Here is a 16,456-nt window from a genome sequence, read left to right as displayed (position 1 = left end):
CCATGTGCAATACCAAGCGATGGCTGGAGTGGTGTGGAAGAACTTGACTGGCCTGCACAGAGCCCTGACCTCAACCCCACCGAACACATTTTGGATGAATTGGAATGCAGACTGCGAGCCCAGCCTAATCGCCCAACACCAGTGCCCAACCTCACTAATGCTCGTGGCTGAATGGAAACAAGTCTCCACAGCAATGTTCCAACATCTAGTGGAAAGCCTTCCTTGAAGAATGAAGTTATAGCAGCAAAGGGGGGACCAACCTCATATTAATGCCTATGATTTTGGAATGAGATGTTCGACATGAAGGTGTCCACATACTTTTTCTCATGCAGTGTATATACAGTACCAGTCAAATATTTGGACACACGTACTTGTTCAAGGGTTTTTCTTTATTTTTACTATTTTCTACATTGTAGAATAATAGTGAAGACATCAAAACTATGAAATAACACATATGGAATCATGTCGTAACCAAAAAAGTGTTAATCAAATCAAAATATATTTTCTATTTTAGATCCTTCAAAGTAGCCACCCTTTGCCTTGATGACAGCTTGGTACACTCTTGGCATTCTCTCAACCAGCTTCATGAGGAATGCTTTTCCAACAGCCTTGAAGGAGTTTCCACATATGCTGAGCACTTGTTGGCTGCTTTTCCTTCACTCTGCGGTCCAACTCATCCCAAACCATCTCAATTGGGTTGAGGTCGGGTGATTGTGTAGGCCAGGTCATCTGATGCAGCACCATCATTCTCCTTCTTGGTCAAATAGCCCTTGGACAGCCTGGAGGTGTGTTTTGGGTCATTGTCCTGTTGAAAAACAAATGATAGTGAGACTAAGTGCAAACCAGATTGGATGGCGTATAGCTGCAGAATGCTGTGGTAGCCATGCTGGTTAAGTGTACCTTGAATTCTAAATAAATCACTGGCAGTGTCACCAGCAAAGCACCCCCACACCACACCTCCTCTTCCATGCTTCATGGTGGGAATCACACATGCGGAGATCATCCGTTCACCTACTCTCACAAAGACAATGGTGGTTGGAACCAAAAATATAATATTTGGACTCATCAGACCAAAGGACAGATTTCCACCGGTCTAATGTCTATTGCTCGTGTTTCTTGTCCCAAGCAAGTCTCTTCTTCTTATTGGTGTCCTTTAGTAGTGGTTTCTTTGCAGCAATTTGACCACGAACGCCTGATTCATGCAGTCTCCTCTGAACAGTTGATGTTGAGATGTGTCTGTTACTTGAACTCTGTAGCATTTATTTGGGCTGCAAGTTTTGAAGCTGGTAACTCTAATGAACTTATCCTCTGCAGCAGAGGTAACTCTGGGTCTTTCCTGTGGTGGTCCTCATGAGAGCCAGTTTCATCATACTGCTTGATGGTTATTGCGACTGCACTTGAAGAAACTTTCAAAGTTCTTGAAATGTTCCGTATTGACTGACCTTCATGTCTTAAAGTAATGATGGACTGTCATTTATCTTTGCTTATTTGAGCTGTTCTTGCCATAATACGGACTTGGTCTTTTACCAAATAGTGCTATCTTCTATATACAACCCCTACCTTGTCAAAACACAACTGATTGGCTCAAAATGCATTAAGAAGGAAAGAAATTCCACAAATTAACTTTTAACAAGGCACACTTTTTAATTGAAATGCATTCCAGATGACTACCTCATGAAGCTGGTTGAGAGAATGCCAAGAGTGTGCAAAACTGTCATCAAGGCAAAGGGTGGCTACTTTGAAGAATCTCACATATAAAATATATTTAGATTTGTTTAACACTTTTTTTGGTTACTACATGATTCCATATGTGTTTTTTCATAGTTTTGATGTCTTCACTATTATTCTACAATGTAGAAAATAGTTTAAAAAAAGAAAAACCCTTGAATGAGTCGGTGTGTCCAAACTTTTGACTTGTACTGTATATATAAATATATATAATTGGACAGATTTTTTTTTGTCAAAGTGCTATTTCCTTTTAAATGAAATTATTAGAAACAATTACTGGCCATACTGCCAGATCTCACCCTTCATGGTGTGGTGCCAGACCTCACCCTTCAGGGTTTGGTGCCAGATCTCACTCCTGCAAGGTGTGGTGCCAGAATACACCCTTCATGATGTGGTGCCAGACCTCACCCTTCAAGGTGTAGTGCCAGATTTCACTCCTTCAAGGTGTGGTGCCAGATATCACCCTTCAAGGTGTGGTGCCAGATCTCACTCCTTCATGGTGTGGTGCCAGACCTCACTCCTGCAAGGTGTGGTGCCAGAATACACCCTTCATGATGTGGTGCCAGATATCACCCTTCAAGGTGTGGTGCCAGATCTCACTCCTTCAAGGTTTGGTGCCAGATATCACCCTTCAAGGTGTGGTGCCAGATCTCACCCTTCAAGGTGTGGTGCCAGATCTTAACCTTCAAGGTGTGGTGCCAGATCTTAACCTTCAAGGTGTGGTGCCAGATCTTAACCTTCAAGGTGTGGTGGCCAAATTCTTAACCTTCTAAGGGTGGTGGAACAGATCTTAACCTATCAAGGTGTGGTGCCAGATCTTAACCTTCAAGGTGTGGTGCCAGATCTTAACCTTCAAGGTGTGGTGCCAGATGTCACCCTTCAAGGTGTGGTGCTAGATCTTGCCCTTCAAGGTGTGTGGGATAAAGAATAAGCAGTGAGGGGCTTAGAATTATTATAGGGAGAGTAAGCCCTGCCAATGTGTGTATTAGTGTGTGTGTGTGTGTGTGTGTGTATTAGTGTGTGTGTGTTTGTGTTTCTGTGTATGAGAGCGTCCGCCTCGCCTCTGCCACAGCTAGTCAGAGCCAGCTTGGCTTATTTTAGGGGGAGTGGAGTTTATGTGTGTGGGGTGGGGGAAATCGTGTGTGAGTGGAGTCAAACCATTGGCTGAGCCCTTCGGAAGCACAGCCTCATAATTTCTAAGCCAGCGTGTGTGAGCATGAGCACCATCCAGAATTTGTTACTGTTCTGGTATTCCCTTTCGGAGTATTAGCCTGTTCTGGTATTCCCTTTCGGAGTATTAGCCTGTTTTGATATTCCCTTTAGGACTATTAGCCTGTTTTGGTATTCTCTTTTGGACTATTAGGCTAAATTGTGCAGAGAGTGGATGTTTGTATTTATAAAGATACTTAGTTATTTGTTGATTTATGTCATTTGGGGGATTCGTGGCTGCGTTACAGCTGAGGGTCATCTTTGGGAGACAGAAGGTAAGTTTGTCTACTAATTTCTCTCTGCCTCAGCTTGTTGATCTTCAGTTTATTTACAACAACATGTGTAGATACTTTTGGAAAAGTTTATTTATTGAGTTTTCACATTTGCATTCATTAACAGCGTCATATGGCAAGTTATTAAAGTGCAGATAGTTTTTGGAGTACTAGTGCTGCTGTCTGAATGAGATGATGTGATGTCTGGAACTGTATCGCGTCAACACCTGCCATGCACTCCAGTTGTTTTGAGATCAGGTGTATTTGTGCTGAAGGTGTTAAAGGTGATGTTAAGCTTCATGAACCTATATGTTCTGAAACAACATCCTCAAGGGCTGTCTAAAAGAAGACTGCATTCAGAATTTAGCTGAGAAACTAAACAGACTCGTAATCATCTTATTTGTAAGAAAGGCATTTCACTGTATTTGTGCATGTGAAATTAAAACAGGTACAGTTGTCTTGAATGTAAAACAAATCATACTTTTACTTTAATATTATAACACTTCAGAAAATGTAATTACAATCTATTTGTTTATGCAACACAGAAAATATAAACTTAAACCGGTATCCAATTGAACCCGTCAGAGAACTGTTTACGCAGTTTATAAACTACTGCTAAGAACTACTAATTCTTATTCTGAAAACCATCTACCTGTTTGAGGAGTCTATTTGGCGATAGTGAAATGCTTTTAGTGAAAAGTCCCAGGAAAATGAAACTGTGAAACTTCTAAAAAAGCGTTAATGTTTGCACAAAAGCTTTCAGAGCTCTCAACTCTCAATACATGGCAAGGTATAACCATATATCTCTGCTGTCTCTTTCCAGATGTTGGATCTTAATTTGACTCTGTTGTTGATGAGAATTTTCTTGCACAGCAGGAAATGCATACTTGTAGTGTTTTCAAGGTTTTTAAAGGCTTCTAAAGTTTGTAATTTCCAAGTCTTCGAATGTCAGACAAGGTTACTCGTCAGTCAAGTGTGGTTTATCCTAACCTTCTTTCTTAAAGAGGCATAGTTTACAATTGGCTCATTCATCCCCCTCCTCTCCCCTGTAACTATTCCCCAGGTCGTTGCTGCAAATGAGAATGTGTTCTCAGTCAACTTACCTGGTAAAGTAACGGTAAAAAATAAATAAATTAAAAAAAAAAATAGTGGGGAAGTCTGCTGGGAGACTGACCTGTCTGACCATGTGGTGTCTGTCGAGTGGTGCGTCACTTTCCTGGCTGTTGCTTTCTCTAAATGGGCTTGAGGAGAGCAAACCATTCATGAATGGTTGTTTTTCTCTTTATTCATTTTTTAAATTCAGGTAGTCTGTCTAGAAAGAAAACTTTCATATACTAAGAAGTATAGGGCAGTATGAATACTTTGTGAACGGATTTGTGGATAGCAAAGTATATGAATGGTGTCATGTCATTATTAAAATGCCGAACAGTTATCCCATACTTCTGTGCATGTGTGATGTCTTGAAAGCACCCTCCACCGTCAAAGGTTATTGGTGCTTTTGGAAGTCCTGAGTGCCTTATCAAGTAATTTAATAGTTGATTTACTGTATGTAGCCAACTTACTCTTCTAGTTGCAGCTTATACTACAGAATGCCATTGTTGCTTAATAGAGAATCATTGGCAAGCATGATATTGTTATTTCCGCTGCCTTTCCATTCCGAAACACAAGTGAAGCCTCATCTCTTAAATGCAAATGACCCTCAACATTATCCGATCACATTCAAATGACTTTTCAGGGGAGACAATGACAGCAGGCTAAGCCGAAGCAAAGTGCCCGGGCTAAAGTATACCAGTTTTAGTGTAAATGGGTTTGGCATACTGTAGAGCCAGCCCATGTATTCAATATATGACATTTATTGCATTGGATACGTGTCATGTATTTATTCAATATTTGACATTTGTTGCTCAATTCAATACTGTACGGTGTCTTCAGAAAGTATTCTCACCCCTTGAACTTTTCCACATTGTCTTGTATTACAGACTGAATTTAAAGGAGATCACTGGCTCACACACAATACCCCATAATGTCAAAGTGGAATTATGTTTTTAGACGTTTTTACAAATGAATAAAAAATGAAAAGCTAAAATGTCTTGAGTCAATAAGTATTCAACCCCTTTGTTACGGCAATCTTAAATAAGTTCAGGAGTAAAAATGTGCTTAACAAGTCACAAAATAAGTTGCATGGACTCACTCTGTGTACAATAATAGGGTTGAACATGATTTTTTAATGACTACCTCATCTCTGTACCCCACACATACAATTATCTGTAATTGTATGTGTGTAATTGTATAATTGCGATACCCTAGACCCACTCCAATTTGCTTACCGCCCCAATAGGTCGCCATCACACTGCACAATCCCATCTGGACAAGAGGAATACCTATGTAAGAATGCTGTTCATTGACTACAGCTCAGCATTTAACACCATAGTACGCTCCCAACTCGTCATTAAGATCGAGACCCTGGGTCTCGACCCCGCCCTGTGCAACTGGGTCCTGGACTTTCTGACGGGCCGCCCCCAGGTGGTGAGGATAGGAAACAACATCTCTACCCCGCTGATCCTCAACACTGGGGCCACACAAGGGTGCGTTCTCAGCCCTCTCCTGTATTCCCTGTTCACCTATGACTGCGTGGCCATGCACACCTCCAACTCAATCATCAAGTTTGCAGACGACACTACAGTGTTAGGCTTGATTACCAACAATGACGAGACGGCCTACAGGGAGGACGTGAGGGCACTCGGAGTGTGGTGTCAGGAAAATAACCTCACTCAACGTCAACAAAACAAAGGAGATGGTCATGGACTAGAGGAAACAGCAGAGGGAGCACCCCCCATCCACATTGAAGGGACAGTAGTGGAGAAGGTGGAAAGTTTTAAGTTCCTCGGCGTACACATCACGGACAAACTGAAATGGTCCACCCACACAGACAGCGTGGTGAGGAAGGCGCAACAGCGCCTTCCTCAGGAGGCTGAAGAAATTTGGCTTGTCATCTAAAACACTCACAAACATTTACAGATGTACAATCAAGAGCATCCTGTTGGGCTGTATCACCGCCTGGTACAGCAACTYCWCKGCCCYCAACCYCAAGGCTCTCCAGAGGGTAGTGCGGTCTGCACAACGCATCACAGGGGGCAAACTACCTGCCCTCCAGGACACCTACAGCACCCGACGTCACAGGAAGACCAAAAAGATCATCAAGGACAACAAGCACCCGAGCCACTTCCTGTTCACCCCGCTATCATCCAGAAGGCGAGGTCAGTACAGGTGCATCAAAGCTGGGATCGAGAGACTGAAAAACAGCTTCTATCTCAAAGCCATCAGACTGTTAAACAGCCATCACTAACATAGAGTGGCTGCTGTCAACATACAGACTCAAATCTCTGCCCACATAAATAAATGGACTTAATAAAGGTATCACTAGTCACTTTAAATAACGCCACTTTAATAATGTTTACATATCCTACATTACTCATCTCATATGTACATACTGTATTCTATACCATCTACTGCATCTTGTCTATAACGTTCGGCCATCGCTCATCCATATGTTTATATGTACATATTCTATTCATCCCTTTACATTTGTGTGTATTTGTGTGTATACGGTAGTTGTTGTGAATTTGTTAGATTACTTGTTAGATATTACTGCATAGTCGGAATTAGAAGCACAAGCATTTAGCTACACTCGCATTAACATCTGCTAACCATGTGTATGTGACCAATAAAATACAATTTGATTTGATCTGTAAGTTCCCTCAGTTGAGCAGGGAATTCCAAACACAGATTCAACCACAAAGACCAGGGAGGTTTTCCAATGCTTCGCAAAGAAGAACACCGATTGGTAGATGGGTAAAAAAACCACCCGTCTCGATTCGGTCTTATGTAGCAAAATGTGTAATTGTGTTTTTTACATTGGATTAAAGCAGAGACTCAGAGCTATAAAATGGTATATCATACACTACAGTTGAGGGACAATGGGAAAGTAATTCTGCTTTGAAAGTTTATAACCTTGAAACCCCACTTTTGAGAAAATGTCCCTTGAATGTTTTGGTACACCTACTGGAGAGCTCTTCTTTGTCTACGCCCATTCTGCATCGTTCACACGCTCTTAAGCTTAGCCTAAGCCCCATCCATCTCTTTAAGGATTCACATGTGAGGCCATGTGCTAAACAGAGTGAGTACAGTAGTGTAGTAAACAACCAATTTCAAGACTAAAGGCGGGTTTAAACTACGTCTATCGACATGTCTGTATACAGTTGTCTCACTGACATTATGAACATTTTATTGTAGTCCGACATCAAACTTGTCGTTGTTGTTATGAAAAAGTATGAACACAAAAATGACAGGCCGGATGACATCAGCAGCCTGGCGGTCCAAAATAGCACAACTGGTGTATTTTAACACCAATAAACCCATCCGTTTAAAAATGAATTTACTATTTCAATCTAGCAAACCAAGCAACTAGAAGCAACTTTCTAAACCATGTTTTGTTTAGTTTCTAGCTTGTTAGTAAATAATGATATTGTTGTGAGTTTATTTTCCTGTAATAATGAATACAAATGAGCTAGTTAAGACGTTGTCAGCTATATAATATGGTCACTATTTGAACTGGCTAGCCAACTAACTTAACGTTAGCTAGCTGGTTAACAAGCTAGAAACTAAACAAAACATGGTTTACAAAGTAGCTTTTAGTTGCCTGGTTTGCTAGATTGAAATAGTGACCATATTATATAGCTGACAACGTCTTAACTAGCTCATTTGTCTTCATTATTACAGGGGTTAACCTGTATCCTCCCCTTCATCTACACTGATTGAAATCAATAAGGGATCATAGCATTCACCTGAATTCATCTGGTCAGTCTCTGTCATGGAAAGAGCAGGTGTTCTTAATGTTTTGTCCACTCAGGGTGTTTACACTGTGTTGTGTGTGATGTGCCTCTACAAGGCAACAGTGGTTGAATTATGAAGTGATATTTCTCGCTTGCCCAGAGCTTGACGTGTGTGACAATTATGCTGAAATCACTGATTCACGACTGTCCACACTGACCTCATGGAAAACGTTACCAATGTGAAATCATCACGTTCAATCGCTTACTGCTGAACGTTACATTGATTTAATTGATTCAAACATTGTTGATTACACGCAAGCTCTTACCCAATTAGCATCAAACGAGGATAAAAGACATGGCCAAAAGAGTGTGATAAGGTAAGCTTGGCCATATTCTGATGTGACAGGGATTCAGCAGGATTTGGCTTCGATTTGCTTGCCATTTTTTACGGGTGGACTCACATGCCGATAGGCCAGTTCAGAATGTATGTATGCATATGGTGCAGTTTGAACAGCCCCAAATTGTACTAGAATGAGCAGAACAGGCTTACCCATTCATTTTGTAAGATGTCTTCTGATCTATTGCTCAACCAAGTAACTGCTGAGATTGCTACAGATATTCTAGTTGGAGTAATGAAATTGCATCAGACTGTTAACCAAGCAGTGGAAAATACAGGAATGGACGAAAAACATTATGGTTTGGGTCTGTGTCCCAAATGGCACAATATTGCCTATAGTGCACTACTTTTGTGAAGTGAATTAAAGTAGTGCACTATGTAGTGTATACAGTGCCTTCAGAAAGTATCGTGATCCCTTAACGTTTTCCATATTTTGTTGAGTTACAGCCTTATTTTTAAAAATTGATTAAATAAAACATTTTCCTTAGAAATCTACACACAATACACCATAATGACAAAGCCCAAAGTTTTTTTTTTTGTTGTGCAAATTTACTTATTTACTTATACTTATTTACATAAGTATTCAGACCCTTTGCTATGAGACTTGAAATTGAGCTCAGGTGTATCCTGTTTCCATTGATCATCCTTGAGATGTTTCTACAACTTGATTGGAGTGTACCTGTGTTAAATTCAATTGATTGGACATGATTTGGAAAGGCGCACACCTGTCTATATAAGGTCCCACAGTTGACAGTGAATGTCAGAGGACAAAATAATCATGTCAGAGCAAGAACCAAGCCATCGAAGGAATTGTCCGTAGAGCTCCGAGACATGATTGTGTCGAGGCACAGATCTGCCAAAGCAGCAGCTACTCTTCCTGGGGTCCAGCAAAATTAAGACAGTTTATATAATTTTAAAAACATTACAATACATTCACAGATTTCACAACACACTGTGTGCCCTCAGTCCCCTACTCCACCACTACCACGTATCTACAGTACTAAATCCATGTGTATGTATAGTGCGTATGTTATTGTGTGTGTGTGTGAATGCATGTGTCTGTGCCAATGTTTGTGTTTCTTCACAGTCCCTGCTGTTCCATAAGGTGTTTTTTTATCTGTTTTCTAACTTCTTATGGCTGGGGGCAATATTGAGTAGCTTGGATGAATAAGGGGCCCAGAGGTGCCCAGAGTAAACTGCCTGCTCCTCAGTCCCAGTTCCTAATATATGCATATTATTAGTATATTTGGATAGAAAACACTCTGAAGTTTCTAAAACTGTTTGAATGATGTCTGTGAGTATAACAGAAGTCATATGGCAGGCAAAAACCTGAGAAAAAATCCAACCAGGAAGTGGGAAATCTGAGGTTGGTCGATTTTGAACTCAGCCCCTATTGAAGATACAGTGGGATATTGGTCATGTTGCACTTCCTAAGGCTTTCACTAGATGTCAACCGTCTTTAGAAACTTGTTTGAGGCTTCTACTGTAAAGGGGGGCTGAATGAGAGGGGATTGAGTCAGAGGTCTGTCAGTGCCAGGAGCAGGAGTGCCAGGAGCAGGAGGAGGAGTGCCAGGAGCAGGTCACGCGCATTCAGATGAGAGGTAGCTCCTGTTCCATTGGCTTTTTCTGAAGACAAAGTAATTCTCCGGTTGGAACATTATTGAAGATTTATGTTAAAAACATCCTAAAGATTGATTCTATATATCGTTTGACATGTTTATACGGACGGTTACGTAACTTTTTGACATTTCGTCTGCAACTAGTGAACGCGCTTCGTGAGTTTTGATTTGTTTACCAAACGCGCTAACAAAAGTAGCTATTTGGACATAAATTATGGACATTATCGAACAAATCAAACATTTATTGTGGAACTGGGATTCCTGGGAGTGCATTCTGATGAAGATCATCAAAGGTAAGTGAATATTTATAATGTTATTTCTGACTTCTGTTGACTGCACAATATGGCGGATATATTTTTGTCTTGATTGGGCTCTGAGCGCCGACCTCAGATTATTGCATGCTTTGCTTTTTCCGTAAAGCTTTTTTGAAATCTGACACAGCGGTTGTATTAAAACCTCTCTGGGATATGTGGGACGCTAGCGTCCCAACTGGCCAACATCCAGTGAAAATGCAAAGCGCCAAATTCAAATAAATTACTATAAAAATTTTACTTTCATGAAATCACACATTCAATATACCAAATTAAAGCTACACTTGTTGTGAATCCAGCCAACGTGTCAGATTTCAAAAAAGCTTTACGGCGAAAGCAAACGATGCTATTATCTGAGGATAGCAACCAAGCAAACAAACACAGACCATCATATTTCAACCCTCCAGGCGCGACACAAAACGCAGAAATAAAGATATAATTCATGCCTTACCTTTGACGAGCTTCTTCTGTTGGCACTCCAATATGACCCATAAACATCACAAATGGTCCTTTTGTTCGATTAATTCCGTCGATATATATCCAAAATGTCCATTTATTTGGCGCGTTTGATCCAGAAAAACACTGGTTCCAACTCACGCAACATGACTACAAAAGTTACCTGTAAGCTTTGTCCAAACATTTCAAACTAGTTTTGTAATACAACTTTAGGTATTTCTTAACGTAAATAATCGATAAAATTGAAGACGGTATGATCTGTGTTCAATACCGGAGGAAAACAAAGTGTAGCTAGCTTTCAGGTCACACGCCTCTAACAAAGAGTACACTTCCATCTACCCTCATTCTGAACAGTGTTACTTCCTCATTTCTCAAAGGAAAAACCTCAACCAATTTCTAAAGACTGTTGACATCCAGTGGAAGCGATAGGAACTGCAAGAAGGTTCCATAGAAATCTGGATTCCCAATGACAACCCATTGAAAAGAGAGTGACCTCCAAAAAAAAAAGAATCTGAATGGTTTGTCCTCGGGGTTTCACCTGCCAAATAAATTCTGTTTTAGTCACAGCCATGATTCAAACTGTTCTAGAAACTTCAGAGTGTTTTCTATCCAAATCTACTAATAATATGCATATTTTAGCTTCTGGGCATGAGTAGCAGGCAGTTTAATTTGGTCACGCTTTTCATCCAAAATTCCGAATGCTGCCCCCTATCCTAGAGAAGTTTTAAGGAGAAGTGGATCTAAAATTCCATGTATAACACTTGTATCTTTGATCAACGTTTATTATGAGTATTTGTGTAAATTGATGTGGCTCTCTGCAAAATCACCAGATGTTTTTGGAACTACTGAACATAACGCGCCAATGTATACTGAGATTTTTTGAAATAAATATGAACTTACCGAACAAAACATACATGTATTGTGTGACATGAAGTCCTATGAGTGTCATCTGATGAAGATCATCAAAGGTTAGTGATTCATTTTATCTCTATTTCTGCTTTTTGTGACTCCTATCTTTGGCTGGGGAAAATGGCTGTGTGTTTTTTGGACTTGGCGGTGATCTAACATAAATATATGTTGTGTTTTCGCTGTAAAGCCTTTTTGAAATTGGACACTGTGGTGGGATTAACAACAAGATTACCTTTAAAATGGTATAAGATACTTGTATGTTTGAGGAATTTTAATTATGAGATTTCTGTTGTTTGAATTTGGCGCCCTGCACTTTCACTGGCTGTTGTCATATCGATCCCGTTAACGGGTTCGCAGCCATAAGAAGTTTTAAATCTAATTTTACTGCTTGCGTCAGTTAACTGATGTGGAATAGAGTTCCATGTAGTCATGGCTCTATGTAGTACTGTGTGCCTCCCATAGTTTGTTCTGGACTTGGGGACTGTGAAGAGACCGCTTGTGGCATGTCTTGTGGGGTATGCATGGGTGTCCGCGCTGTGTGCCAGTAGTTCAGATAGACAGCTCAGTGCATTCAACATGTATATAACTCTTATGAATACAAGTAGTGAGTCAGTCTCTCCTCCACTTTCAGCCAGTAGAGACTGACATGTATATTATTCATATTAGCTCTCTGTGTACATCCAAGGGCCAGCCGTGCTGCCCTGTTCTGAGCCAATTGCAATTTTCCTAAGTCCTTTTTTTGTGGCACCTGAGCACACAACTGAACTGTAGTCAAGGTGTGACAAAACTAGGGCCTGCCTTGTTGATAGTGTTGTTAAGAAGGCAGAGCATCTCTTTATTATAGACAGACTTCTCCCCATCTTAGCTACTACTGCATCAATATGTTTTGACCGTGACAGTTTACAATCTAGTGTTACTCCAAGCAGTTTATTAATCTCAACTTGCTCAATTTCCACATGATTTATTACAAGATTTAGTTGAGGTTTAGGGTTTAGTGAGTGTTTTGTTCCAAATACAATGCTTTTAGTTTCAGAAATATTTAGGGCTAACTTATTTCGTGCCACCCACTCTGAAACTAACTGCAGCTCTTTGTTGAGTGTTGCAGTCATTTCAGTCGCTGTAGTAGCTGACGTGTATAGTGTTGAGTCATCCGCATACATAGACACTCTGGTTTTACTCAAAGTCAGTGGCATGTCATTAGTAAAAATTGAAAAAAAGCAAGGGGCCTGAACAGCTACCCTGTGGAATTCCTGATTCTAACTGGATTATATTTGAGAGGCTTCCATTAAAGAACACCCTCTGTGTTCTCTTATACAAGTAACTCTTTATCCACATTATAGCAGGGGGTGTAAAGCCATAACACATACGTTTTTTCCAGCAGCAGCCTATGATCGATAATGTCAAAAGCTGCACTGAAGTCTAACAAGACAGCCCCCACAATCATTTTATCATCAGTTTCTCTCAGCCAATCATCAGTCATTTGTGTAAGTGCTGTGCTGGTTGAGTGTCCTTCCCTATAAGCATGCTAACATTCTGTTGTCAATTTGTTTACTGTGAAATAGCATTGTATCTGGTCAAACACTTTTTTTCCCAGAAGTTGACTAAGGGTTGGTAACAGGCTGATTGGTCAGCTATTTGAGCCAGTAAAGGGGGCTTTACTATTCTTGGGTAGCGGGATGACTTTAGCTTCCCTCCAGGACTGAGGGCACACACTCTTTAGTAGGCTTAAATTGAACATGTGGCAAATAGGAGTGGCAATATTGTCTGCTATTATCCTCAGTTATTTTCCATCCAGATTGTCAGACCCCGGTGGATTGTCATTGTTGATAGACAATTGAAGGATTAGAGGTCCCCAAGAACACAGTTGCCTCCATAATTTAAACATTTAAAAAGTTTGGAACCACCAAGACTCTTCCTAGAGCAGGCTAAACTGAGCAATCGGGGGAGAAGGACCTTGGTCAGGGAGGTGACCAAGAACCCGATGGTTGCTCTGACAGAGCTCTAAAGTTCCTCTGTGGAGATGGGAGAATCTTCCAGAAGGACAACCATCTCTCCAGCACTCCACCAATCAGGCCTTCATGGTAGAGTGGCCAGATGGAAGCCACTCCTCAGTAAATGGCACATGACAGCCCACTTGGAGTTTGTCAAAAGGCACGTAAAGACTCTCAGACTGTGAGAAACATGATTCTCTGGTCTGATGAAACCAAGATTGAACTCTTTGGCCTGAATGCCAAGCGTCACATCTGGAGGAAACCTGGCACCATCCCTACGGTGAAACATGGTGGTGGCCGCATCATGCTGTGGGGATGTTTTTCAGCTGCAGGGACTGTGAGACTAGTCAGGATCGAGGCACAGACGAACGGAGAAAAGTACAGAGAGAGATCCCTGACGAAAACCTGCTCCAGATCGATCAGGACCTCAGACTGGTGCGAAGGTTCACCTTCCAACAGGACAATGACCCTAAGCACACAGCCAAGACAATGCATGAGTGGCTTTGGGACAAGTCTCTGAATGTCCTTGAATGGCCCAGCCAGAGCCCAGACTTGAACCGAATCTAACATCTCTGGAGAGACCTGAAAATAGCTGTGCAACAACGCTCCCTATCCAACCTAACAGATCTTGAGAGGATCTCCAGAGAAGAATGGGAGAAACTCCCCAAATACAGGTGTGCCAAGTTTGTAGCGTCATACCCTAGAAGACTCGAGGCTGTAATCGCTGCCAAACGTGTTTCAACAAAGTACTGAGTAAAGGGTCTGAATACTTACGGTATGTAAATGTGATATTTTTTTAATTAACAAACATTTCTAAAAAACAGTTTTGCTTTATTATTATGGGGTATTGTGTCTAGATTGATGAGGGGGGAAAACGATTTTACATTTTTGAATAAGGCTGTAACGTAACAAAATTTGGAATAGTCAAGTGGTCTGAATACTTTCCGAAGGCACTGTAGGTTGTTGTCATTTGGGCCGTGACCTGGATGATGTGGGAAACGTATTGACACATAGAGCTGCTCTTTCCCAGGGTGCAGTGGGCTCTTTCCCAGGCTGCTGTGGTCTCTAACATCAAGGCTGATGGACACTTTCCATGGTTCCTCTCCCTCCCACTGGGCACACCACGTTATTTCAACGTGGAGAATTGGGTAATATTTGGTAGCTACGTTGATCATTGAGATTACAACCTATTTTCACCCACTCAAAAACACAGACAAAAGTTTGTTCAATTCCCAATGTGTTATCACTATCATTTCAACCATCTAAAAGCAAAACCAAATTCCAATAGAAAATCAATGTCTGATTTTTGGTTTAGTCACCTAAATGCATTATCACTGCACTTTCAACCATCTAAAAGCACACCAAAGTTCAAATGGGAATATAATGTCAGATGTTTAATTTATTTATATGACAGTTTAATGTGTTATCGCTGTGCTTGATCTAATAGCATAACTAAATGACCTGGACTACAGATAGTTGAGATTACATTAAAGTACATGTGGTGCAAGTGATCAATGCCGTTTGAGATTCTGTGCAGATTATTTGAGCAATTGTGAAGATTTTCACAGACCTGCGACACTGAACATGAGCGCTTTCTATGATTACATAACACATTTATTGTTACAGTAACCTCAAAATGTGGCCATAGGTGTGTTACTCATTTTAAGGTTGAATAAATACTGTTACATTAGTTTGTAAGATAGCCTTAATATTAGGCTATTTCCTGTCTTACAAAACTCAACCAAATATCCACATTTAAGACTAAATCAAATCAAACTTTAAATGCACTTTAAATACAGTTTGATTTGATTTAGTCCTATTCTTTAACTTTTGTTTTTGGTTGAGATGGTGACGTGAATCCAACATATTTATTATTAACTTGTAGATTCCATTTGAAATCAACTAAAGCTTAAAACTCTAGGCTTATATGTGTATAATCTATTGTTAGTTGTTTCCTGGGCTGAATTTAAACAATAGCTGTTGATGACTTCCCAAATGTTGTATAGGCCATAGCATCATTGATGATGTACACTGAGTATACAAAACATTAAGAACACCTGCTCTTTTCATGACATGGAATGACTTTGATAGCTACAGTGAATATATCAAGTGGAGATTTCTCAACGGTCATTCTCACGATGGCACATTGGTAGTGATCGATGACGAAGCTAAGCACCTCTGGGCTTGGTTAAAAACCTGGATGGGAGAACAAATGTATAGCTGTAGATATCAACTCTCCAGTAGGAGGTGCTGCCCAGCCTATTGTTTTTTCTTTTCTTATAGTGGATATAACGTTGAAGATCTGACATTGTTTCAAAGGTACAAATTCAGCCTATTTTACACAAGGTTTGCATATGTTGAAAATTGGTTACCATGATGCAGTTGCGATTTTAGGATGTAAATCTTGGTGGGGAAAACACCCAATTGTTTTGAGTTGACGCATGCCAGTAAAGCCACTACACAACAGAACACAACACTAAACAATACATTAATTAGACTATAACGGTGACCAGCAGGGCCCACAAACTGTTAGGGCCTACATAAAGCTGTCCCAACAGCAGAGTCCCAACAGCAGTCCCTACACCTTATCACTGCTACACCTGGCTATCAGCAGAGCCTTGTCTGGCAGCGAAACAGTTCATTCAGCTTAATTTACTGCCTTTTAAAAAACATAGCTGATATGGCTGACTTGTTTAAACAAATGTGGTTTCTACTGACAATTGAGATCTACA

General features: G+C 40.6%; 1 protein-coding gene across 1 annotated transcript in view; it reads left to right on the top strand.

Moving 5' to 3' along the window:
• Positions 1-2,954: 2,954 nt before the first annotated feature.
• Positions 2,955-16,456, top strand: part of LOC139024690 (3',5'-cyclic-AMP phosphodiesterase 4D-like) — a 64,325-nt gene continuing 50,823 nt past the window's right edge. The window contains exon 1 of the mRNA XM_070439587.1: positions 2,955-3,212. Coding sequence (XP_070295688.1) covers positions 3,113-3,212 — 100 coding nt within the window. The 5' untranslated portion in view covers positions 2,955-3,112. The remainder of the gene's footprint in view (positions 3,213-16,456) is intronic.

The sequence above is a fragment of the Salvelinus sp. IW2-2015 genome, linkage group LG4q.1:29 (genome assembly GCF_002910315.2).
Source record: "Salvelinus sp. IW2-2015 linkage group LG4q.1:29, ASM291031v2, whole genome shotgun sequence".
NCBI lineage: Eukaryota > Metazoa > Chordata > Actinopteri > Salmoniformes > Salmonidae > Salvelinus > Salvelinus sp. IW2-2015.
Note: the sequence above shows the minus strand (reverse complement) of the source record. Positions and strands in the feature narration are given on the sequence as shown.